The sequence below is a fragment of the Python bivittatus genome, unplaced genomic scaffold, assembly GCF_059951505.1.
Source record: "Python bivittatus isolate LINGU-HERP-01145 unplaced genomic scaffold, Pbiv_v1 ctg000050_np1212, whole genome shotgun sequence".
Lineage (NCBI taxonomy): Eukaryota > Metazoa > Chordata > Lepidosauria > Squamata > Pythonidae > Python > Python bivittatus.
The window spans coordinates 571,976-597,951 of NW_028277033.1; the positions used below are offsets into that span (position 1 = coordinate 571,976).

The window sequence follows — 25,976 nt, forward strand, 5'->3', positions numbered from 1 at the left end:
AGTAATTTCTTTAAAAATAATTAAATTCTAAATAATTAGAGTCTCCTAATACAAATAAATAAAAAACTTAAAATGAGTGATCTATTTCCTTAATTTTCTGTTTAAAATGTATCTGCCTCTAGCTGATTGTTGTCTTGCGGTATGTTCAAATAGATGTATAAGGTTTTCTGAATATACATCCTTCTGATACTTATTTTAATAACTGGACAGGATTTAATTAAAGACCTGAAGTCAGAGCTTAGTGGGAATATGGAAGAGTTGATCCTCGCATTGTTCATGCCACGGACCTATTATGATGCCTGGAGTTTAAGGCATGCAATGAAGGTATGGTTTTATTTAAGAAATATTAGGTGCAAAAATAAAAGCCGTGAGATCAGAATGACTGTTACCAATGATGAAAACCTGCATTGATAGTTACTTTTGAAACTTATTTTGGATAAATCAGTAGTTCAGTATCTTCTAGTACAATATGGTCCCTAAATGTAAGTAAAGTAAGTGAGCCTATTGGGTGAAAGAAGAGGGGAATATCTCAACGTTTTCCCAGAAGCTGTCACTTCTGAGTTTTGCACACCCTTGTTGCCTTCCTGCACTGGTGTAGCTGCTTGGTAGTTCTGCTGCCACTGCCTTATCTTCTTGGGAGACACCTTTACTTGGTGTCTAACTTTATTAAAAATAAGAAACGGGAAATCTTCCTTTTTAACTTACGGTACTTGCATGCCAAGATGTTTAATAGGAAAGAGATAATACAGAGGTGCTAAGATTAAAGATAACTGCACCAAAGGTTCTCTTATAGAGAGGTACACAGAAGCAATGTAAGATCATTGTCAGATGGCAATTTCTGTAAGAAATTTGGGGATATCTATTGCACCAAGTTCCCAATTTGATCAAAGAGGTGGAGCTTACATAAAAATAATGAATATCAGACTCAGTAAAGCAGAACTTAATTATGCAGAATTTAAAAATAATCCTAGTGTAATATTATCTAGACATTTACCTATGTCTTCACAAATAATAATTCCTTGAACCAGAAGTTTCTTTTTGATGCCTTCTTACGTTTACTTTCTTTCTGGTTTTCTGGAAATTTGCAGCTTTAACCTTGGGCTAAAGGGACAGTAGTCTCAATTTTTCCATTCTCTTGGCATGTATCCTTTTTGCTTAGATATCTCAGTTTCAACAGGACAAAAACTTTTTTTTAACCTAGATTGAAGGTAATCTCATTTTTGCCTATGTCACTGGAAGGATGTCTGAGATAAAATGTTGATTCCTTATCTGGAAAGGCTGGCAGAGAGGGGCTCAAGGGGGCTGCCCTCTTAGCACCCCCTCCTTTTAAAAGAAGACTAAGGAGTCAAAGTTGGCTTGAGACCACCATATGCCTTCTAGGCGCACATATGTGTGTATCCATCCATGTCTGAGTCTACATCCTCCCACAATTCCATATGGACTGATGTCTTCCTCTGAGGAGCCTCTGGACAGTGCATCTACTCTCTGTTCATCTTCTCTCTGATGGACTGGATTGTGAAGTCACAGTCCTTTAAGACAAGTTTCCTACAGACGGACACTTGATTTCCTGTAGCTATTTCAGTACTTCACAGTTACAGGCAGTCCTCACTTAATAACTCTAATTGGGACCAGCAACTCCACCACTAAGAAGCAGCCGCTAATTGGAAAATCATGTAACTGCGACTGTGCTTTCTGGCTGGAAAGAGGCAAGACTGGTCCGTTTTACACCTTTGGCTTTTGCTTGCTTCCTAACCACTCCCCTACCCCCCCACCACCCAGAGCTGAGAGACTGGAGAGAAAGAGATTGCAAGAGAGTAAGCTGTTTTCTTTTCTACATATTGAGAGCAACATGATCACACCAACAGCGAGAAAGGATCAGACAAAGGAGAGATTGGCTACAGAAATTGCTTGCTTTTTTTTCTCTCCCCCCTTCCTGCAGAGCAGAGAGACTGGAGAAAGGATTTCAAGAGGGTACTGTAAGCTGTTTGCGTAGTGCGTCTGTGGCTCCCAGCCCTGGGTTGTGGTGTGATCGCATTGTTTTCTATGTGTGCAAGACAGTAAGTAGGATTGGAGCCTTCCAAGGGGTGGGGGAGCAGTTAGGAGGCAAGCAAAAGCCCGAGGTATGAAACTGACTAGTCTTGTCTCTTTCAAGCCAGAAGGTACAGTCATGGTCATGTGATTTCCTGCTTAACGACCGCTTTGCTTAGCAATGGAGTTGCTGGTCCCAATAAGAGTCACTAAGTGAGGACTACCTGTAACTGTGAAGTTTTTCAAGGTTGTACACAATTGTATAACATTCTTTCTCTGAGCCAGACCAATGTGATTCCTTCTCTGACAGTTCCTTTTCCTATCTTGTTCTCTAGCAATTCCTACCCTTTTCGAGTTCATTTTATCACTAGCTTCTCCTGCCATGGAATCTTATTCACTATTGCTCTAATAACCTCCCCCCTCCCCCACTTTATGTCCAAAATAGATACTTGCATTCAGCATTTTTCCCTTAAAATAAAAAACTCCTGCATTACATAGCACTTTTCCTGAAATGTTCTTGCTATTTCCATTTCCTCAACTGTTTTCCATATTGGTTAGAATCAAGTCAAGCATTTCTGATCCTCCTATGCCTTCCTTTACCTTCTCAAGGAGAATGTCAACAAGACCACCAAGATACTCTAGAGTAGTGTTGTCCAAACTTGGCCACTTTAAGATGAGTGGACTTCAACTCCCAGAGTTCCCCAGCCAGCCATGCTGGCTGGGGAATTCTGGGAGTTGAAGTCCACTCATCTTAAAGTGGCCAAGTTTGGACAACACTGCTCTAGAGCATTCATTCATTTGAATGTCTGAGCAAGAATGAATATTTTTAACAGAGAGCAACTATTCCTCTTCTATTGCTAGAAAACAAATTGCTATTTGTTCTGAACAAATTGTTTCCTTCATTGCCTATATTTAAGTCCGGGGAATGGTTTCACTAGGTCTCTGTTGTGCCTCTCAAATCATATTTACCTTTCATGTGGCCAAATTGTTGCAACACCTGGTGGCACCGAAAATGCCAACAGGAACTCAGGAGCTCTGGAGCCCAGGAGTTGGCTGCAGTTCTCTGTCCCCTGCTCCTGCTCTTCGGTTGAAGTGGGGGCCAGGCTGGACCAGCCATCAGCCTCAGCCATGGGAATGGCACATAGGCCAGCTTGCTTAAGGATCTGTATGAGCCCTAAAAGCAGTTCATCTGTATGGAAGAGAAAAAGAGACGCTAATAAAGGAGCACAGCAGAGTTAATTAAGTGAAGAAAAGTAGCAAGCAGGAAGAAGGAGAGCCAAAGGGGCAAGAGGAAGCACAGAAGCAAGGCAGGCTGAGGTGGACAGGAGTAAGGTCACTGGAGGAAAGGGAAGCGTTGAGATTGCTCCCTGTCTTTATGGTAGTTGAGGAATTTACTCTTTAAAAAGAGGGGCCAGTAATCCTTATTTAGAAGAGCCAAAGGACATTCAGACTCCGATATATAAAAGCTATATTTCTGAGGTTCCCACACTTTCCAAACACCGTGTCTTTCCACCACTAGGAAGGTTGTTCATTAACCTGAAGTAATCTCCAGGAAGTGGAACCGCCCAGGACCACACGGAAAATCATGAGGAGGAGGCAATCAGAGATAGAATCTGATACTGATTTGGGTTGGGTTGGGTTGGGTTGGGTTGGGCATTGCATAACCTATGCTTGCAACTACTCTCTAGATGCTGATGTAGTATAAAATACATATATAATCATATATAATTTTCTAGCACTCTTTTGGGGGGTGATTCAGCTTCTTTGTTTTTCTACTTACAGGGTGCAGGTACCCAAGAAAATGTATTGATTGAAATTCTTTGCACAAGAACAAATCAGGAGATTCGAGAAATAGTCAGGTGTTACAAGAATGAATTTGGAAGAGATATTGAGCATGATATTCAGGCTGATACATCTGGTCACTTTGAACGATTGCTTGTATCTATGTGTCAGGTGAGATCACCACCACATTTTGTCACAATATTATTTCTGTTTGTGAAGCCTGTTCTTTGAATAAATAATAAAATTATTATTTTATTCTTTCAATAAACATTGAAACTTTGGGTGACAGTCAGCTGGAAACTTTGGGTGACAGGAGGCAGTGGCAGGTTGAGACTTATAACAGAATATCTTCTGGGAAGCAGTGAGGAGAGTTTGGAGGTGTAATGGCTGGCAAACCATGATGGATCTAGACAGCTTTAGCTGTTGAAAGTACGTTGTTGATTCAAGGAGAGGCCAGAGCCAGGCTTTCAGAAGTGGAGTGGGGGTCCCAGGACAAGACACATTGAAGAAAAGGAGTGCTGTAGGACAACTTCCATAGGATGCTGAAGAATGAAAGTCAGCTACCATATTTATCTCTTACATATCTCTAAATAGAAAGTAGGGATAGAATGTATTCACATGCAGCCAAACTCTAGTCCACCCACATGGTAAACTTTACCAGGAACAGGAAGCCTTACTGTGCCTCCGGAACTCCCTTTCAAATGCCTGGGCTGTCTTTCTTACTCAAGCTGCTGCTAATTCTTTGTTGCTTCTGATATCTGTGGTAGGAGGAGAGAAGCTGCAAAGGAATACTGTCTAGAATTAAAACTAAAGCCTTGCATTACTTCATTTGCAATGTTTAAGCAAGCCAATTTCGTTCTTTTCTTTAACCTATTTTTAAACTGACTTCCTCAACATTCTCTAATTCCCAGAAGGTTCCAAGAGTTTTCTAAGTTCCTAGGGTTTTGTTTGCTTTTGAATTATTTCAGAGTGCAAACTAATAAAACTCTGTATCTATGGAGTTCCCAAGGCATGTAGAAAGATGCCCTTATTTTTCAGTGGCCTTATTTTTCTTCTAGTGTAATATTTAAGATCACTCAGTTTCAGAATTGGAGAGAATGCAATTATTGGTTTATTATATTATACATGCTTGTACTTGCCCAATAGCATTGAAACAGGTTATCTTAAAGAAATTAAATAGACATTAGATATTTTTGCCATACATAAATAAAAATAGTTAAGGAGACACTTTCTTAGTTTCAGAAATCCCTTGTGGAGATATATGGATTGCAGCCCACATTCCAAATGGTAATTTTTCTATACAGTTTTGAAACATGGTGGATAGCAAGAAATTAAACATTTTCTTTAGAAATTATGCATGACTAATTTTCAGAATACTGGGTTTCTCATTCTTTATATTGTACAGTATTATTAAGCGATTAGTGACAATTTGAAAGTTAGCCTAGTGTCAGAACCTGCATCACCCTACTATTGTTGTTTTACATTGCATTGTATTCGATGGGAGTTGGATTGATTTGTTTCTGCCAATTGTAACTAAGGGGGGGGGTTGCAGTTAAAGGTTGTAATAGGAGTAGTAACGGGTGGTGGGACGGTACTTAACCATATATGGGCAATTTAGACTGGCCTGATTGCCGGCAAGGCAGCTGGGGCCCAAAGAGCCAGGAAAGGGTAGGAGGGGGAGGAAGGAGAGAGGTCAACACCAGGTGATGAGGAATTGAGACGCCAGGCAATAAGGGGAGGGGGGATAAATAGAGGGAAGTTTACCCAAGGCTTTAGTTTTAGCAATGTTCTGTTTGCAAGCTACATGTACCACTTAATAAAGAAGTATTTTTCTGAACCAAGCCTGGTTGCGTGAGATTGCTTCTGAATTGGGGTTTGGACATTGTGGACTTGACACCTAGTGTGCAGTGGTCATGATACATTGTTTTTCTTTGCAGGGTAATCGGGACGAGAATCAAACTGTAGATTATCAAAAAGCTCAGCAGGATGCTCAACGACTTTACCAAGCCGGGGAAGGGAAACTGGGAACAGATGAGTCTTGCTTCAATATGATCCTTGCTTCTAGAAGCTTCCCCCAGCTGAAAGCCACTGTGGAAGCCTATTCACAGGTATACCGAAGAACAGAAAGATTGGACTGGGGAACTGAAGCTCAGAAGTCATTCTGTTGACCTCAAGTAAACTGTTGGCTGCAAAAGGCAAAATTGCTTCAACCAGCACGCTTTACAATTTGTTTTCATTTTCCTAACATTTATTTGCAGATAGCTAACCGTGATTTATTAAGCAGCATTGGCCGGGAATTTTCAGGAAATGTAGAACGTGGCTTGAAGACTATCTGTAAGACATTTTCCCCATTTTTTCTTCCTTTTTAAAAAAGATTTTATGGCTAATTAAATTTTCAAGCACCCACAAGAATTGGGAGTTAGAATAGTTTTTGAAAGATACTACTGGTTAGAAACTAGGTTTTTAATATCCTCTCTCAGGGGATTAACAGCAGGAGACATTATGTAATGTAAGACTCAGTTAATGTGCTTAATTATCTTATTTAACACATGACTCGGAACAAAACTTTAGATTAACGCTGAATTCTCTTTCAAGGTATTTTTCAAGAAGTGGTTCCACTTAAAAGGTCCTCTGGCTGGGAATTGGAATGGAGGGACTTCCCACTTCTTTCAGTAGTACTGATCAATATTTAGCCTTAGTAGTTCCAGTACTTTTAAAAAAAAAAAATTCTTACTTGACATAACTTATCTCAACAATTTCAGAAGAAAAATAAAAATAAGCCACTGTTTGGTGAATATGTAGAATTCTTCATACTTGTCTCTCATTATCAAGGTCACAATCCAACAGTTTATCGATCTATGACATTCCTGGGAGACAGTTCAAAGCAGAAATATTTCCCCGTGTTCCACCAGGACTCCATGACATTTATTGGCTCACCAATATTCCAACTCTCTATCTAATACCTTATTTATTTATTATTTTATTTCATTCAAATTGGGTGCCACCTGGCTCCACACTGACTCTGGGCAGCTAATACTCATGGTCATCTGTTACTTCTGGGGAATGTGGGATTGCCAGTGCGACAAGAAAAATGGTTTGGGGGACAGAAAGGGAGAGCCAGGCCCCAAACCTGAGGTCAAGGGCTTCTTAATGCCCAGGATTCAGTTCTAAAACCTGGGGTTTTGCTACCTCTGAGTTGTTTATTTCCTCTCTTCCATTCTGACAGATTCCAAAAGCCCAATCATATAGCACACCAAGTTTAAAAAAGATACCGCAAATCTCCATGAACTGAATTATATGTCCCAACCTACCTCTATCAGTGTTTTACCAGTATCTCTGGCTTCCATTTATTTCCCTCTCCTAAAAGGAGCTGCAGTAATGATGCCCAACCCATATCCACGAGTAGGGACAAAATGAATTCTGGTCTAAACATTACAGCGAAGAGAAAAATAAGAAGAGGAAAACTTGCAGTTTATATTAAAGTTAAATCTTGTGTCTGAAGTTTGTGTTTGAAAAAGTTTTGTCACACTGCTAGAAAGTACTGTTTTTTGAGTTACCAGTGCTAACTTGGAAATATCCTTGGGATTGCTTTCTTGCAGTACAATGTGCTCTGAATCGCCCAGCCTTTTTTGCAGAAAGACTTTATCATGCCATGAAAGGAGCTGGCACAGATGACTCTACCCTGGTTAGAATTACTGTAACTCGCAGTGAGGTAAGAGTTGTTTGTGTCTGATTGTATGCATAGCAATGTATCTTGCTGTTGTGCCATTAATTCTACATTAATATTAGAATTAGTAGAAGTAATACAGGAAGCATGATGACTAAGCTGTGTTGGCCACTTTCTCCATTTATTTATTTATTTATTTATTTATTTATTTATTTATTTAATTACATTTCTCCCCTGCCCATCTCCCCCCAGTGGGGGAACTCTGGGCGACTCACACAAAACATTAAAACCATAAATATATATAAATACATAAAACATCAATTTAAAAACATTACTAAAAAAAGAAAAGGAGAGTCTAAGAGATGAAGAATCTGGGGCTGGCCTCTATAGGGCTAACCATCCCCATGCTTGAAGTATTCCCACCCCACCCCAGGCTAAGTGGCTGTCAGAGTCTGCACACTCAATCCCAAAATTCAGTAAATCCTCTGGAGACCAAAAGTTTCATCAGAGATTTCTTTATTCAGAAGCATACAGCATCATAGTTTGTTGAGTCTAATTCTACATAGCAAAGCCTTGTCCTTTTAAGCCCAACTTCCCCCACTTCTAGGTTTCTATTCCCGCTTGCAACTCTTCGCGCCTTGCCCGGGTTCTCACACCTCCTGGCCTTGGATGTCTGTTTCAAGATAGAGATAACGCCACCTGGCCTCCTCTTCCCCCCTTTTATGGCAGTTCAAGCAAACGGTTAGAATAACATTCCCAGTATTTCACTATTGATCTATGGTTAGCAATAAAAGCAAAAGTATGGTTAGCAATAAAAGAAAAATAAAAACAATTGAAGGTTCTGGTTTGCATAGATCCTGACAGTGGCAGAACCAGATCTTCAAAGCCCTTTGGAAGGCCAGGAGTGAGGGGGCCAATTGCACTTCCGGAGGCAGAATGTTCCAAAGAGCGGGGGCTACCACAGAGAAGGCCTGCCTTCTGGGCCCCGCTAATCGGAGTTCTTTTACTGAGGGGGTCCGAAGCATGCCCTCTCTGTGTGATCGGGTGGGACGGGTTGAAGTTATAGGGGAGAGGTGGTCCCTTGGGTAACCTGGTCCCATGCCATGTAGGGCTTTAAAGGTGATAACCAACACCTTGAATTGGACCCAGAAGCAAACTGGTACCCAATGCAGCTTGTGGAGCAACAGCGTTACATGGGCCCTTCTTGGGGCTCCAAAAATAGCCCACGCGGCTGCATTCTGGATCAGCTGTAGCTTCCGGATACTCTTCAAGGGTAGCCCGATGTAGAGCGTATTGCAGTAGTCTATCTGGGAGATAACAATGGCATGAGTGACTGTTCGAAGGGCATCCTGATCCAGGAAAGGGCGTAACTGATGCACAACCCGAAGTTGTGCAAAGGCCCTCCTGGCCACGGCTGCCACCTGCTCTTCAAGCAGGAGCCATGAGTCTAGGAGGACCCCCAGATTATGCACTGGGTCTGTCTGGGGCAGTGCTACCTCATCCAGCACCAAAGATGACAAAGTCCTGGATACAGGGGAGCCATTAACCCACAGCCACTCCGTCTTACCAGGGTTCAGCTGAAGCCTGTTGTTCCCCATCCAGACACTTATAGCCTCCAGGCATCGCGAAAGGGCGGTCATGGCATCACTTACTTCACCTGGGATGGAGATGTATAATTGCGTATCATCAGCATACTGATGATACCTCATCCCATGATGGTGGATGATCTCACCCAGCAGTTTCATGTAAATGTTGAAAAGGAGCAGAGAGAGAACCGAACCCTGCGGCACCCCACAAAGGAGGGGCCGAGGATGGGACCTCTCGCTCCCTATCACCACCGATTGGGATCGGCCCTGAAGAAAGGAGGTAAACCAGCACAAAACGGTGCTGCCCACCCCCAATTCCCTGAGTCGTCCCAACAGGATACCGTGGTTGACGGTATTGAAGGCCGCTGAGAGATCAAGGAGAGCAAGGATGGTCACACTTCCACCATCCCGCTCCCACCAGAGATCATCCATAAGTGCGACCAATGCCGTTTCCATTCCATAACCGGGCCTGAAACCTGACTGGAAGGGGTCCAGATAATCCGTTTCCTCCAGAACCCTTTGGAACTGTGATCCCACCACTTTCTCAACCACCTTCCCCAAAAAGGGGAGGTGGGAGACTGGATGGAAATTGTCCAGTATGGTAGGATCCTGGAAGGGTTTCTTGAGGAGGGGGTGCACCAACACCTCCTTAAAGGCAGCTGGAAACACTCCCTGCTGCAAGGGTGTAGTAACCATCACTTGGATCCAACCACATGTCACCTCCCGGGCTGCTTTTACCAGCCAGGAGGGGCATGGGTCAAGATGGCAAGTGGTGGCCTTCACAGTCCCCAGGATCCTGTCCACTTCCTCAGGAGCAACAGGATCAAACTGTTCCCAGATAACTGGGTAAGAATGGTCCCCCGGTATTTCCCTAGACCCTGCCCCACACTCGGAGTCTAACTTGGAATGAATCCAAGCGACTTAGTCCCGCAGATGCTCCAAAAATTCCTCTGCACGGCCCTGCAAATGAACCCCCACATCCCCCTTGCCAAGGAGGGACCTAGTGATTCTGAACAGGGCCACCAGGCGGCATTCTGCGGATGCAATAAGGCGGTGAAGTATTGGTGCTTCACTGCTCTTATTGCCACAATGTAGGGCTTGATAGCAGCTCTAACCTGTGTTCAGTCGGATTTGGTCTTTGTCTTCCTCCAGCGGTGCTCTAGACGTCCCTTGACCCTCTTCGGCACCCTCAACTCCTCTGTAAACCACGGGGAGTGTCGGGGCTGATGTGGCAGGAGAGGTCACATAGGCACGATCCTGTCCAAGGCCCCGGCCACCTCCCTATTCCAGGCAGCAGCCAAGGCCTCCGCTGGACCGTGCAGCAGATCCATGGGAATATCCCCCAGCTCCCTCTGAAACCCTGACGGGTCCATCAGGCACTGGGGATGGACCAATCGCATGGGTCCTGCCTCCCTGGGGAGTGGGGTGGTATAGGAGAAACTCAGGGTCACCAGGATGTGATCTGACCATGACAACAGGGAAAGCTGTAGATCTCCCCTCAGATCACTTTGCCATTGCTCTGACAAGAAAACCAAATCCAGCATGTGGCCGCTGTCTCGGGTTGGGTCCCGCACAATTTGAGGCAGGCCCATGGCTGCCATGGTAGCCATGAACTCCCGAGCCACGTTCGAGGACTGCCCCAGGGAGGGCAGGTTGAAGTCCCCCAGAACCATAAGCCAGGGGAACTCCACCACCAGCCCCGAGATGGCCTCTAGCAGCTCAGGCAGGGAGGCTGCCACGCAGCAGTGAGGCTGGTACAGTAGCAGCACTCCCAACTGTTCAAGGGAGCCCAACCTAAAGAACAGCGTCTCACAGCAAGAGACTTGGGGAGCAATGCCCCTGAAGGCCACTAGAGATTCCTGGATCGCAACAGCCACCCCTCCTCCCCTGCCCTGGCATCTCGGCTGGTGCCACACCGTGAATCCAGCTGGGCATGTTTCCAAGAGGGGCACCCCCCCTCGGCCCCCAGCCAGGTCTCAGTAATGCATGCCAGGTCTGCCCCCTCCTCGGTGATCAAGTCACATATGAGGGGGGCCTTGTTGTTAACCAACCTGGCATTAAGCAGCAGCAGCCGAAGGCCAGGGCCCCTACGAACCTGCTGACCAGGGCCTGGGAATGAGCCAGGAGGGGCGGAACACACCACTGGTAACACACACCGGGGGCGTCTTCCCTGAAGATGGCCTGCCCTCCAGCTCCTGCCATATTGTCCCCTACCCGTCACCATCTCTATAGTGTAGCCCCCCACATAGTCCCCGGGGGTTTTGGGCCCAAATCCCTCCAATCCTGGACTTCCGGGGTCCCCAGTCCGGGACAAGGGTCCCTCCTTTCAACCAGTCATCCTCAATCACCCCCAAACGCTCACAGGTGAGGGAGGGTCACCCCGGCGCACCAGCTCATACTCTCGGTGCCGCCAGGACCCACCCCCCACCGAACCTTACACTCCCACACACCCTCTGCCCCCCTGCACGACCTCTCTCACTAGTCGGCAGGGTGGACATCCCACTCCCTCCCTCACACCTCCTGTCTCCCATCCAGGAGGTGGATCCTGATATCCTCACATACTCCCAGACTCCCTCCCAGACTCTCCCTCCCAGGAGGGAGTCCCAGACTCACTGGAGGGACCCCGCAGTTCTCCACTGGCTCTGGGGAGGGGGTAAATGGGGTGGCTAGATTAAGAACAGCCATGGCCAGGAAAATCATATGAAGCAAGGGATACATTATATAGATTGAACTTCATTCACAGAAGCTATTTGCTGCCAGAATGTAGCGGCCTGAAAAGACCCAGGCTTCCTTGCCATCTGGAACTCCTTAAAAACTGCAGTACTGCTGAGTTTTGATCGTAACAACTGTCCTTACTTCCATATTTTATTGTTGTTGTTATTTCCCGTCTTTCTTTGTGAAAAATTCCATTATAGAAAATAGAGCCAGTTGGAAAGTTTGTTTGTTTATTCATAGTTGTAGTTATGCGCATTGGAGCTTTAGAAAACAGCTGTTTCCGGTAGCAACTCAGCCTTTTAAATTAAAGAAATTCCATCTGGTAATGCTACCTAACCCAGAAACTTTCTTAAAAAGTTCTGTTTATGTTTTCACTAGAGAATATCCTTTCTGTATTAGTTATTAGCTCACTGAAAATATAAATAATGGAAAAGTGCCAGTCGCATTGCTCACAGTGGCCTATGACAATTGATACAAACAGGGACTTTTTTAAAAATAAAAGTATTAACAAGAGTATATCTCCCCCCCCCCTTTTAATTAACTAAATACAAAAAACAAAAAAAAAGAAAAAGAATACAAAAATAATAAAAGGGAAAAAAACTGAAAAAAGAAAAGCATACCAAATGCATTTTTATAGACATACATATATTGATAAATTGAAGCCATTATTCATTACAGTCATTGGTGGTTGATTTATATTAATCAATTCTGCAAACAGCTAAAATATGTTTGCGTTTCCAGTGCTAAACAATACAGATAGTCCTCGCTTAACGACCACAATTGGGACTGGAATTTCCATCACTAAGCAATGCGGTTATAAAGCAAGATGTCACATGACTGCTTCGCTTAGCGACCGCAATCCCAGCACTCCTGGTTGCTGCTGTTAACCGAGAACTGTGGGTTATTAAGCAGAAGGAGTCCCAGGAAAGGAATGCAGTGGTGCCACAGGGGGGTGGGGAGGCCCTGGGAGACCCGGTGCAGGCTGTGCTAGATTTCGGGGGTGCTGCAGCACAAAGCTGCAGCTGCCCCTGGAAGCCTCAGCCTGGCCCAGCAGCACTTGCGACTGCAGGGGTGCTGCAGCTCCCCCCATCTGCCTATCTCCCCCCCACCTATGCGCTTTTGGCCGCCCTGCACAGCAGCACTTGCGGCAGTGCCAGGGCTGGGCTGAAGTAGCGGCCCAGGGCCTTCAGTAGTCTCAGCCACTGCCCCCAAGCCTCTAGTTCAGCCGCTGCACTGCCACTGCCACTGCGAAATGCTGCCTTAAGCCCCACACTGAGGCCAGCCACCCCAGCACCATTGCACAAAGCCCCAGTTGCCACAGGCTCTGTGGCGCCCAGCTAACCTTTGCTGTTTTCTCCCGCTGCTGACAAGGCGCACCCGTATGTGAGGCAGCTGCTGGCCGTGCAAGTGTCAGGCCTAGCCCAAGGAAATCCAGGAGACCATACAGAAATTATCCAGCAAGGTTTATTAGCTACAACCCATTTACAAGAATCTTCCCAGACTGGAGCCCAGTTCCCAGGCTCAGCCAGTTCATACCGATGGTATTTCTCAGGGAGGTGCCAATCTCCTCCGCTTATCTCTTCCTCGCTCCTCTGAAGATGAGAGCACATTCTTTACTCCCCTCCCACCATTCCAGTCCATCACAGCAAGGCCTTCTTTTTAAAGCCACTTGCTCCATTCTCCAAGCTGCTCGCGCCATTCCTTCACCAAATTGCGTGTCCCATTCTTGAGGTCCTTCAGAAACCTTCTGGTCTTCCCCAGGTCTTGTGAAAACAGACGCTCTGCTTGGAGAAGGAAAGGGGCACGTGATTTGGAGAATGAGTTCTTCCAAATCACTGCGAGAACAGGGCTCCTGCCATTCTCCAGATAACACACCTGTTCTCAGGAGACCTGGGGAAGGGGGAGTTGCAGCGCCCCTGAGGTTGTAAGTGCGGGGTGGGCTGCCAAGTGCCCAAATTTTGATCATGTCACTGTGGGGGCGCTGCAACGGCTAGAGCTTCAGGCACAGGTCGTAAGTCCATTTTTTGAGCACCATCATAATTTCAAATGGTCACTGAATGAATAGTCGTTAAACGAGGACTACCTGTAAGGCTTTTGATTATGCATTCATTTTTTCTATCCAAAAATTAACTCCCAGGTGATTGAGATAAATCTCAAAGTTGAGTTAGCACATGTAATTGCTTCTGACTGAAATGGAACAATACATTTAAATAAAGCATTAGTTTCACTGCTTCTCCAACAACATAAATGCAATGTGATCATTTCTGAAATATTGTTTCTTGTTGAAATGAATATAATCTAAAAATCTAATGAAATTTTTGTTTTTTTTTAACCTTTTTTATTGGTTAAATAAAAATTTAAAGCAAAAAAAAAGGCAAAAACAAAAACATACACACATACTTAATTTAAACAGCAAAACAGACCAAACATATTATAAAAAGGGCATTCAGGTAGCACCCTCTCATTCTACTTGAAGCTATCGCTTTCTGTTCCTTCTGTATGATAATTTTGTTTTCTTTCTTTTGGCACAGATTGATCTTGTACAGATCAAACAGCTGTTCACACAGATGTACCAGAAGACTTTGGCCACCATGATATCAAGTGACACGAGTGGGGATTACAGACGCTTGCTCTTGGCCATTGTTGGTCAGTAGAAAGTACTCTCAGAAAGTAAAATAAGAGCTGCAAACAACCAACTATCAGTACATATAAAAATATAAATTATCTTAGACAAATAAGTATGCTTTGGTTGATTAGGATCTTTTATTTTGCACATATAATTGCCTTAATTTAGCACATCATGTACTTTACAATAAACATTTGCTGACTGAAAAGCTGTGGAGTGTCTTTTCTGTAGTGTTATAAGGACCGTTACCTGTTTCTTACTCCTATGTGCTTTGCATAACATTGTGTATCCGGAGAAAGAACAGGATGATGGGTATATATGGGTACTCAAACAGTATAAACATGTTTCCCATTCTGAAATATTAAAAGAATAGAATAGAAATACTAACAGAATTGAAAACTCTGATGGACAGCACTTGGATGGTGCTCTTGGATCAGCTCCAGACCTGCCATCCCTGTTTAGTCCGTCTGCTCTGGAGGCATAATTGAAGCCAGCTCTATTCTGGCTTAGGTGAAACCAGAACAAAGGTGGAACATCTCTTCTAATCCTCAGTTGTGTGAACCTCCGGCTAACTTTTCTCTTGCTCTGCCAGCCTTCCCAGCAAATCTTTGCTCTGTCTCTGCTGCAGACTTAGTATACAGAGGGAGTGAAGACAGGCAACCTTATCAGATAAACCCCATGCAAATCCTTCTAGTTCCCTGAGGCTGGGGGGGGGGGGGAGCAGAAAAAAACAAGCCACTGATTCTCATGGGGTTTATCTGATAAGGTCTTCACTCCCTAGTCAATTTCAACTCTTGTTTTTTTTAAAAAAGGGGCCAGCTTGATTTTTTTTTTTTTGCTTAGACCATATTTATCCATAAAAGGCCAGATTCTCCCCTTCCAGCTTGAGAAATTTGATTTTTCTAGTAAGAACAGAGAAAGTGGTTGAAAACAAAAGATAGGGGAAGAGGTGCAAATGAGTACAACTATCACTGCAGAAAAGAACAGATGCCTTTGAAGATTATCCTTGGGCGGGAGGGAGTCTTGTTTTCCTTTCCTTCCCTGTCTGGTTGCCTTTCCGCCTGCCTCATCTCTGCTCAGTTTCATCGCCCTACTTTCCTTTCCCTTCCCAGGGCCGCTGTTCCAACCCCTTCCCTTCTCATCCTGTTCCCCACCCCCCGTTCATGTTTCTCTCTGTGTTTGAGTGTGTGCAAGTTATGTGTAATGTGTACTTGCACAATTCTGTGGATGAGAGGTGGGGTGGATGAAAGAATATTGGTACGTACAGATGGGAGCAATTATTTTTGTTTTATTTTTATATATAATTTTTATTAATTTTTATTATAATAGTAAAATCTAATACAAACATTTATCTCTTCATCCCATATCCCATCTCTTATCTATAAACAAATCTATAAAACATATTTTCAGTCCTCGTGTCAGCAGAAAGTCCATAAAGGGTTATCAGAAGAAACAACATATCTTGTTTTAACTGTGATCAAATAAGTCTGTTAGAAGTAAAAGGAAGGAATATAAAGTTGGTTTACCTTTAGTTCATTCAAATACTGTCATAGGATTTGATTTCTCTTCATTTCTTCTTTGTCCCATCACACACAGTTCTTCGAGCTTTAACAAGCCTCTTTTGCAAATCCAATAGGAATAAATTATCCAGGTCACTCTCTTGGTTTGTCATTTGTATTTCCCTTTAAATTTTAAAATCTCAGCCAGTTTCTTTTGTAGATTCAGTGAAACATCCTTTTCTAAGTCATTCTCTTGGCCTGTCAGTTGTAAATCTACTTTTGATAAATCTCTACCTTGTCAGCTAAAATTTGTTCTACATCTGTCATTTCTTCTGTTCTACATAGTCTATCCACAGAAGCAGACATCATTATTGACATTGTTGATATTGTAGCTACTATTTTCGGTTTCCATTCTTCAAAAGTTTCCTTCAGTATTTTTACTGTCATAACATTTTGCAACTTTTTACAGTCTTGTAAATCTTTCCTCTACCTAAAAACTTTAGTCCCCTCTAGTGTCCAGTTTTTGAAATCATGAAGTTGCTTATCTTTATTGTGTCATGTAAAAAGCAAAACAGAATCTATTTCCCACAAGAAGCTGTTTGTTCTTATTAAAATCTTATTGTAAAAGTTTCAATATTCCAATCTTATCTGGACCCTTAGTTCATTTATAACTTTCTAAGATCAAAAACTTATTTAGCTTTTTGCTGTTTATTTGATTCTTTAAATTCTTAAGCTTACAGTTAAAATTTTCTTTTGTTCAGGATTGAAGGCAGACTCACCCAGTGTTTTCCAACTTGTCATTCCAAAGGTCTCTAATAGCTTAAAAGTAGTTAATGAGCAATTTCTGAAATGACTAGAAAATAAGATTTGCGAACTTAGTGTCCCTTAAAAGTCTCTGCTGTGGTTGCAAGCAAGATGGCTAATCCCGTCGTCTCCTGGCACTCAAACCCATGGAAAACCGCTGTCCTGCAGTCTCCTCGCAAGGTGCAGCCATCTGGAGCACATGTGGGTGATCTCCCATTCTCCACTTTCACAGAGCCATCTTCAGTTCACCATACCCTCCTGGAAGTTGGAGAGCAATTATTTTTGGAAGTAAGTGCTTTATTTTATAAGAAATGAATTTAAATCAGGCAAGTATTGGTCTGGGAGCTTGGAAAGGTAGATTGGAGGCATTGTCTGTTAACAGCCTCACCCCAGCTCTGACAGATCTTTTGAAGAATAGGAGCATTAATCACTTCTGAGTTACATCCTGACCCACCTTGAGGGCATATCAAGAATGCCTGCAGTACCAGCATGCTAGGGGAAGCAGTAAGGAATCAGGCACGTCTGGATGACATTGGCCTCATTTTCCAGGATGAACTAGTAAGCCGTTCACCAGCACCATAAGTATAAAGCAGCACTGTAGGAGAGGGAGCTCCACAAACACCATGGGTGTCACGGCAATGAATGGAAAGCCCCACATAAAACATCTCTTGGCATCCACCATGGGCTAAAATATCATGCAGCAGTATGCCTTCTGTTGTGAATTAGGGACACAGTTCTCTGCTGAGATTTGGATGTAAATTGAGTCAATTACTGTTCCAGACATGGGGAAGCCCAATCCCAGAAGCCCCAGCTCATCTTCTTGCAAAAGGTCAGAGAGGCTATGTACTTACTTATGCCAAACATGGAGCTAAGGAGAAGGTAGCCTACATCAAATGCCAGAGCCAACTGTCTAGACACAGTCCAGCATTTGTTAGCCTCCTGCTGCCAAATCCATGAGGGCTGCTTTGTTAATTGGGCAAGTGTAGAAGGCAACTTCCAGAACCTAGCACAAAAGCTTTCTCCTCAGCGATGTCCTGCATGAAGTGCCACATGGGCCCCATTTTAATCTATAAAATGGGAACTTCCTCTGACTGAAGTGCTCCTGTGACTTTCCATTTCCCTCATTCAAACATTCACAGTTTATTATGTCTGTATTGCCTTCCAGAGAGTAACTGCTAGGCCAAAGAGGAGGTGCAGTAACAGGCAGTCCTAGTCTTGAAGATCAGCCTGTCTGATTAGCAGCTGCATTCAGTTCCTCCCAGCGTTGAGCGTCATTCAAGAAAAAGACTCTTCTGGAGCCACACTGGCCAAACATCTATTAGTGGTAACTCATAAGGTTTCTAAATTCATTGGGGAACATGAACTAGTGATTCAGAGGGATACTTATTAAGACTAGTATTTAGTTGCTGTTGTTGTTGTTTAGTCGTTAAGTCGTGTCCGACTCTTCGTGACCCCATGAACCATATTGCGCCAGGCCTTCCTGTCCTTCACTGCCTCCCTGAGTTTGCTCAGTTTCATGCTCATTGCTTCAGTGATGCTATCTAACCATCTCATCCTCTGCCGTCCTCTTCTCCTTTTGCCTTCAATCTTTCCCAGCATCAGGGTCTTCTCCAAAGAGATCTCTCTTCGCATTAGGTGACCAAAATATCTGAGCTTGAGCTTCATTATCGATCCTTCCAATGAGCAATCAGGGTTGATTTCCTTTAAGATTGACTAGTTTAAACTCCTAGCAGTCCAGGGGACTCTCAAGAGTCTTCTCCAGCACCACAGTTCAAAGGCATCAATTCTTCGGCGCTTGGCCTTTTTTATGGTCCAGCTCTCACAGCCATACATTACTACTGGAAAAACCATAGCTTTGACTATGCGGATCTTTGTCGGCAAGGTGACGTCTCTGCTTTTTAATATGCTATCTAGGCTTGCCATAGCTTTCCTCCCAAGGAGCAAGCGTCTTTTAATTTCATGGCTGCAGTCTCCGTCTGCGGTGATCTTGGAGCCCAAATAAATGAAGTCTGTTAGTGCTTCCATTTCTACCCCTTCTATTTGCCAGGAATTGATGGGTCCAGATGCCATGATCTTAGTTTTTTTAATGTTGAGTTTCAAGCCAGCTTTTGCACTCTCCTCTTTCACCCTCATCAAGAGGCTCTTTAGTTCTTCTTCACTTTCTGCCATTAGGGTGGTATCGTCCGCATATCTGAGGTTGTTGATGATTCTCCCTGCAATCTTAATTCCGGCTTGTGATTCTTCCAGCCTGGCATTTCTCATGATGTACTCTGCATATAGGTTAAATAAGCAGGGTGACAGTATACAGCCTTGTCGTACACCTTTCCCTATTTTGAACCAATCGGTTGTTCCATGACCGGTTCTGACTGTTGCTTCTTGGCCCGCATACAGATTTCTCAGGAGACAGGTAAGGTGGTCTGGTACTCCCATCTCTTTAAGAATTTGCCACAGTTTGTTGTGATCCACACAATCAAAGGCTTTTGCATAGTCAATGAAGCAGAAGTAGATATTTTTCTGGAACTCTCGTGCTTTCTCCATGATCCAGCGAATGTTGGCGATTTGATCTCTAGTTCCTCTGCCTCTTCGAAACCCAGCTTGTACATCCGGTAGTTCTCGGTTCATGTATTGCTGAAGCCTAGCTTGTAGGATTTTGAGCATAACCTTGCTAGCATGTGAAATGAGTGCAATTGTGCGATAGTTTGAACATTCTTTGGCATTGCCCTTCTTTGGAATTGGAACATAAACTGACCTTTTCCAATCCCGTGGCCACTGTTGCGCTTTCCACACTTGCTGGCATATTGAGTGCAGCACTTTAACATCATCATCTTTTAGTATTTTAAATAACTCAGCTGGAATACTGTCATCTCCACTAGCTTTGTTGTTAGCAATGCTTCCTAAGGCCCACTTGACTTCACTCTCTAGGATGTCTGGCTCAAGGTCAGTGATCACACCAGCGTGGACATCAGGGACATTAAGATCTTTCTTGTATAGTTCTTCTGTGTATTCTTGCCACCTCTTCTTAATCTCTTCTGCTTCTGTTAGGTCCCTGCCTTTTTTGTCCTTTATCATGCCCATCTTTGCACTAAACGTTCCTTTCATATCTCCAATTTTCTTGAAGAGATCTAGTCTTCCCCATTCTATTGTTTTCCTCGATTTCTTTGCATTGTTCATTTAAGAAGGCCTTCTTATCTCTCCTTGCTATTCTCTGGAAATCTGCATTCAGTTGCTTATATCTTTCCCTTTCACCCTTGCTTTTCACATTCCTTCTTTCCACAGCTATTTGTAATGCCTCATCAGACAGCCATTTTGCTTTCTTGCATTTCTTTTTCCTTGGGATGGTTTTAGTTGCTGCCTCCTGTACAATGTTACAGACCTCCGTCCATAGTTCTTCAGGCACTCTGTCTACCAAATCTAATCCTCTAAATCTATTCATCACCTTCACTGTGTACTCACAAGGAATATGATCTAAGTCATACCTGAGTGGTCTAGTGATTTTCCCTACATTCTTCAATTTAAGCCTAAATTTTGCAGTAAGGAGCTCATGATCTGAGCCACAGTCAGCTCCTGGTCTTGTTTTTGCTGTCTGTATAGAGCTTCTCCATCTTTGGCTGCAAAGTATATAATCAATCTGGTTTCGGTATTGACCATCTGGTGATGTCCATGTGTAGAGTCGTCTCTTGTGTTGTTGGAAAAGAGTGTTTGCTATGACTAGCTTGTTCTCTTGACAGAACTCTATTAGCCTTTGCCCTGCTTCATTTTGTACTCCAAGGCCAAACTTGCCTGTTATTCCGATTACTCCTTGACTTCCTACTTTAGCATTCCAATCCCCTATGATGAAAAGGACATCTTTTTGGTGCTAGTTCTAGAAGATGTTGTAGGTCTTCATAGAAGCGGTCAACCTCAGCTTCTTCAGCATCAGTGGTTGGGGCATAGACTTGGATGACTGTGATATTGAATGGTTTGCCTTGGATACGCACTGAGATCATTCTGTCGTTTTTGAGGTTGTACCCCATTACTGCCTTTCCCACTCTCTTATTGACTATGAGTGCAACTCCATTTCTTCTAAGGGTTTCTTGCCCACAATAGTAGATATAATGGTCACCCGAATTAAATTCACCCATTCCCGTCCATTTCAGTTCACTGATTCCCAAGATGTCGATGTTCAGTCTTGTCATCTCATGTTTGACCACATCTAGCTTGCCTTGGTTCATAGATCTTACATTCCAGGTACCTATACAATATTGTTCTTTACAGCATCGGACCTTCTTTTCGCTTCCAGATACATCCACAGCTGAACGTCCTTTCGGCTTTGGCCCAGCCGCTTCACTCTTTCTGGAGCTACTTGGAAATGCCCTCCGCTCTTCCCCAGTAGCATATTGGACACCTTCCGACCTGAGGGGCTCATCTTCCGGCGTCATATCTTTTAGCCTTTTGACATTGTCCACGGGGTTTTCTTGGCAAGGGTACTGGAGTGGGTTGCCATTTCCTTCTCCAGTGGACCACATTTGGTCAAAACTCTCTGTCATGACCTGTCCGTCTTGGGTGGCCCTGCACGGTATAGCTCATGGCTTCACTGAGTTACGCAAGCCCCTTCGCCACGACAAGGCAGTGATCCATGAAGGGGAAGACTAGTATTTAGATGTTGCAATAATTGGATAGCCCTTTTTAATTACTAAGGTCCAACCCAAAGTCACCCAGATGTTTTATACAGATTTTTTTCCCCTCATTTTTTATTATGGCTGGAGATTTGAATAAAGTTTTGGGTCCTTTTACTGATTGTGATATGGTTTCAAGAAAACTGAGCTCTTAAGAAAGTACTGTAAGTCTATTTTTTGGAATTTAATGTAGTAGATATATGGTGAATATACTTTTCTACACTTAAGAAGACTTATTCCTAAGTGGATTTCATTTTAGTTTTTCAATCTTCATATGATCAGGTAGAAAACTGCAGTATAGCCTGCAATTTCTGATAATTGTCCAGTTGTATCGCCAACTGTTTTAAAGAAAAAAAAATACAGTTCTGTTTCAAGATGATATTTGAATACATTGTTATTGAAAGATTCACATTTTATAAAGTGGATAAAATGTTTGAGGAAGTTTTTGAAACATACATTCTGGAGGTCAGTTAATTGCTTATGCTGTAGGGAAAAAGAAGGAACAAATCTGTAAAGAATGTGCCAAAGAAGCTTTGTTGAAATTATATACAGTAATGCTTATGAAGGGCATTATTTTAATAAACAATTTTTTATACTCTATATATATTTCACATAATGTATAAACATACATATAACAGTGCACTCTATCTTATAAAGTTTTAACTTGCTTTTGCCTTCTAAAGAGCACAGCGTTTCCCCCACCCCATTTAGTTCTTTCACCCAGAAACAGCTATCTGTTAGATGCCTGACTGTTTTTGAACAAACAAGCTGTAAATTAGCTTGGTACCAGGTAGAGAAAGTTGCCAAGAGAGACCCTGAATTCCAAAGAGGAACAAAGAAGAGATAAGGTCCGACATGGGGTGTTTCCTTGGTAACCAGAAGAAAAAAGTTAAACTTAGATTCACCTCCTTAGGACCCACCTTTACCCCTCCCCTAGACCATCCCAAAAATCCCTTGTATGGGCATGAGAGGATGCTCTATTTGATTTGAATTTTTTTTTACACCTGTACCTTTCTATAAAGCCTCTGATGTTTGCTTTGCAAAGTGTGGTTCAATCAGCATTCATTGCCACGGTGTTGATTGGGCTCACCCAGTTGTGTCTTGATCAAAATACATCTGTTAACTTTCACAGAAATCTCGTCTCAAGTTTTTTGCCTGGCTCTCTAAAACTTGGGTAGCATTGAGTGCCTAACACTTAATGGCTGCTACACTGGAGCTCAGTCATTTTTATGCATTTGATACTGGCCTGAGGAACATAAAGAGTTTTTTGGCTACCACTAATCAGATTGACCACAGACTCAACAAAGATTCAACTGTAAGAAGTTTTGATTTTTTATCTCCCTCTGGGAGCTGGGGCAGTTTTATTGTACAATAAAAAGGAATTTTAGACATAACCTCTTATTTTATAGGTTAATCCCTTATTGCACAGTTTGTATCTATAGCTCTTACTTCCTAAGGCTGGTTTCTTATGTCTCGATCTACGTCTTGGTGCTCCATTAATACTCCTGTTGTGTCTGGTTGGTCCCATTACAGTAACTTACAGGTATTCCTGTGATGTTCTTAGTTCTAAGGCTGTCCTAAGATTACCCTTAGTTGCAATATCTACCTTCTACATCTCTGCACTACTATATTATTTTGCCCTGCCTGTCTTAATTAATATGCCACGGTACGTATATTCCTTCCCAACAAAGAATCTCTTCGGCTTTCTTTTCCTCTCCGTCAAAGCCTCCGCTTGCGTGTCCTCCAATAGCCGGCAGGTGGCGCGCTTGTATGGGTTTTTTTTTGGCCCGGCTTGGGGAGGAGCGGGAGGGGGAATGTCTGCTCCGTTCCGTACGAGAAGAGCCGTCGCGCGTGTGTGTGTAGGGGGGGGGCGGGGGGAAGAGAGGGAGAGAGAGAGAGAGAGAGAGAGTGTGTGCGTGTGAAACACGTGATAAGGTGAGCCTGGCAAGATCTATGCGGACTTCTGGTAATTACATTGTTTTCCAGGTGCTTACAGATCTCTTTAGATCTGCAGATCGAGACGATCAGTAATGTCCTGGATTATTCCCCCCCCCCAAAGGCAGGAAGGCGTGCGCTGTCCCAGTCACCCAGCACTTAAATCAGATCTCCAAACTTTTTCCAAAATACAGCGAGGGATCAGCTGCTTAATGCAATTCACAGGGCCCTTGAATTTCAAGTCATTAATCCAAAATACAGATATTTCTTGATCACGTTTCTCTCCATCTCAGTCTGAATCCTGCCCCTTCATCCTGTTCTTCACACTTCCTAGTGAAAAACTAAACCAAAAAAAAAGTTCAGCAGCTCTGGCTTTACTTTGTTATTAGTTAGCATTATGCCTTGTTCATTGAGCAGTCGGTATACTGATTCTTTTCTCTGTATTTTCCGCACATTTTAAACAGGCCTTTCTGTTATTCCTTGCACCCTTTGCTAATCTCAGCTCATTCTGACCTTTCACTTTCCTGACATCAGCTCTACAGTTGTATGCTATTTCTACTGCTCCTTCAGTGTAAAGAAAGACCTCCCCCACATTGCAAGCTAGGTGACAAAAAGAGCATCTAAGGTGCTAGAGATGAGAAACAAATTTCTCTCACTACTCGTGAATTTCCAAATTACTTGAGTGATGCAACCAGCCTCTCCATATCTTAGAAATAGCTACAGGGCCCTTGTAGTAGAAATGCTCTGAAGAAAGAAATAAGAGGTAGGAGCCCTGACCAACAGAGGGATGAAAGGCTACTTGCAGGAGCATAAAGAGATAAGCTGTAGTAGTTTGTGACTTCAAGGATCAGAAACAAATACGTGCTGGCCGGAACTACTGACTTGCAATATACGTTGTCTGTCATAAGCCCATGCAATAGAGTAGCTGTCAGCATCTATTTTCTCTGCATCATTCACAATGTTGTATTGTAAGTCATAATCTTATAAGCACATTATTTTAGCTAGATCCACAAAATAAGTGATTATAAAAGTCAACTTGTAAAACATTTAATACTGTGGAGAGTAAAAAAAAGTTTGAACAGTGAAAGAACTGTTCCAATTTTTTGAACACCTTTCTGAAGAGGTAAAAGCAATTAATAATCATTCAATAGATATAACTATTTCATTGATTTATTTGAAAAAACTTACAAAGGCAAGTATGTCAGAGCCTAAAATAGTTACAGTGATTCTGTGTTTATTAAATGTGCTACTTCAAACACTGTTAGTCTACTTTGAAAAAAATGGGAAATGGGCTGGTGCCATATTTCTTACCACTCCCTCACTAGCCCCTACAGTAGTTATCTGTGCCTGTATCTCAGCACAAAGTGCCTTATTAAATTATAAGCTTTGCCAGTTCTGTAAAAAGATTCTAACATCTTCCCCCCAGCATGTAATGGAGCAGAAGAACGTAACATTGAATTGTAAGTTGGCACATAGGTTTTCTAGTGCTACTTAACATGATACATTAATTCACCAAATACAGCCTATAGAAAATATCAGAGGATTTAATTTTTAGTTCAAATGCAAACCTTACCCTCCCTTCTCCTGCAGGTGAGTGATAAACCATTTCCTGTAGCGAAAGGTTAGGAATGGAATTGGTGAAAAGATTCTTATAAACAGCAGTACATACACAGAAATAAAGTGCAGTTAGTTTTCGGCAATCATATAACTACTTTAAAGACAAAACTGGCAATAAGTGGCTGAAAAAATCTTGCTATCTTATTTCAGTATCTTCAATTCAGATAAGAGCCTATTTCAAAAAGGAACAACCAAATGGCAGGGTGACATTTCACCAGTCATGGCTGTGCATGGAGGCAACAGCTGCATGGGCTAGTGTTTTACAGGGCATTTCCAAAGAGGATGAAGAAGCTCCATCCATCATGTGCACTGGCAACATTCTTCTTGTTGCAGGCTGTGGAGCAAAGGTGTGCTGCCGCCAGTCTTCATCTGGGGGCATATCTACTCGTCTTGGGCCTCGGACCTTAGCTTGCTGGGAAGTCAGAAGGCAACTTTGAAAGCCTTTGTGTCTTGAAGCTCCATGTGATACTGTGCTGTAACCCCTGCTAGGCGATTGCCTCCAATCAAGACCACAAGCTTCATCCTTTCCTTGAGGGAGTGGCCACTGGGGCGAATGTTCTTGTGAGCCCTTGTTCATCTGTGTAGTATATTCCCAATGTACTGTTTCTCTATCTGACAATACTGCTATCTCTTGGTCAGTAGGACTTCTCTGTAGCCTACAGAGGTTGAAAGTGTTTGATGTTCCACTGTCTAAAGATCTATTAAGAGATTTTTGCCCTTCAGAAGACAGGTCCTGTTTGTAAGTGGGGCTTCCGTAACTCAGTGGCCCACATGGGTTGTCTTCTGTTTGGAAAGCTGCACTCCTGTCAGGCGCAGCTAGACATTTTTGGATGCTCTTCTGATTTCCTGAGGAAACGAACAAATTGTAAATATTATTTATTTACCCTAAGCTGAATAGCAAAAAAATAATACATATCAGTGGAGTTATCAGGAAAGGAATTTGAGTTTTTACATATATATTACCAATCCTATCATTACAAAAGTAATTTTAGAAAGCAGAAAGATAAAAACTAACACAAACTAATAATCAAGAAATAGAATAAAAAGAAAGAAAGCTAGAGG

At 42.9% G+C, this 25,976-nt stretch overlaps 2 protein-coding genes across 7 annotated transcripts in view; one reads left to right on the forward strand and one right to left on the reverse strand.

The window, feature by feature from the left end:
- The window catches only part of ANXA7 (annexin A7), a 33,710-nt gene extending 19,098 nt beyond the window's left edge, over positions 1 to 14,612 (forward strand). For both annotated transcript variants that reach the window (XM_007443630.4, XM_088154588.1), the window contains exons 8-13: positions 211 to 324; positions 3,811 to 3,981; positions 5,748 to 5,918; positions 6,069 to 6,144; positions 7,410 to 7,522; positions 14,310 to 14,612. In XM_007443630.4, the coding sequence (XP_007443692.1) occupies positions 211 to 324; positions 3,811 to 3,981; positions 5,748 to 5,918; positions 6,069 to 6,144; positions 7,410 to 7,522; positions 14,310 to 14,432 (768 nt within the window). In that variant the 3' untranslated portion in view covers positions 14,433 to 14,612. The remainder of the gene's footprint in view (positions 1 to 210; positions 325 to 3,810; positions 3,982 to 5,747; positions 5,919 to 6,068; positions 6,145 to 7,409; positions 7,523 to 14,309) is intronic.
- A 9,721-nt stretch (positions 14,613 to 24,333) lies between these two features.
- Positions 24,334 to 25,976, reverse strand: part of USP54 (ubiquitin specific peptidase 54) — a 125,749-nt gene continuing 124,106 nt past the window's right edge. For 3 of the 5 annotated variants that reach the window (XM_088154598.1, XM_088128401.1, XM_088154601.1), the window contains exon 23: positions 24,335 to 25,760. In XM_088154598.1, the coding sequence (XP_088010724.1) occupies positions 25,126 to 25,760 (635 nt within the window). In that variant the 3' untranslated portion in view covers positions 24,335 to 25,125. Of the gene's footprint in view, positions 25,761 to 25,976 lie in introns of all 5 variants that reach the window. The other 2 variants (XM_088128405.1, XR_015793455.1) reach the window with 2 other exon arrangements.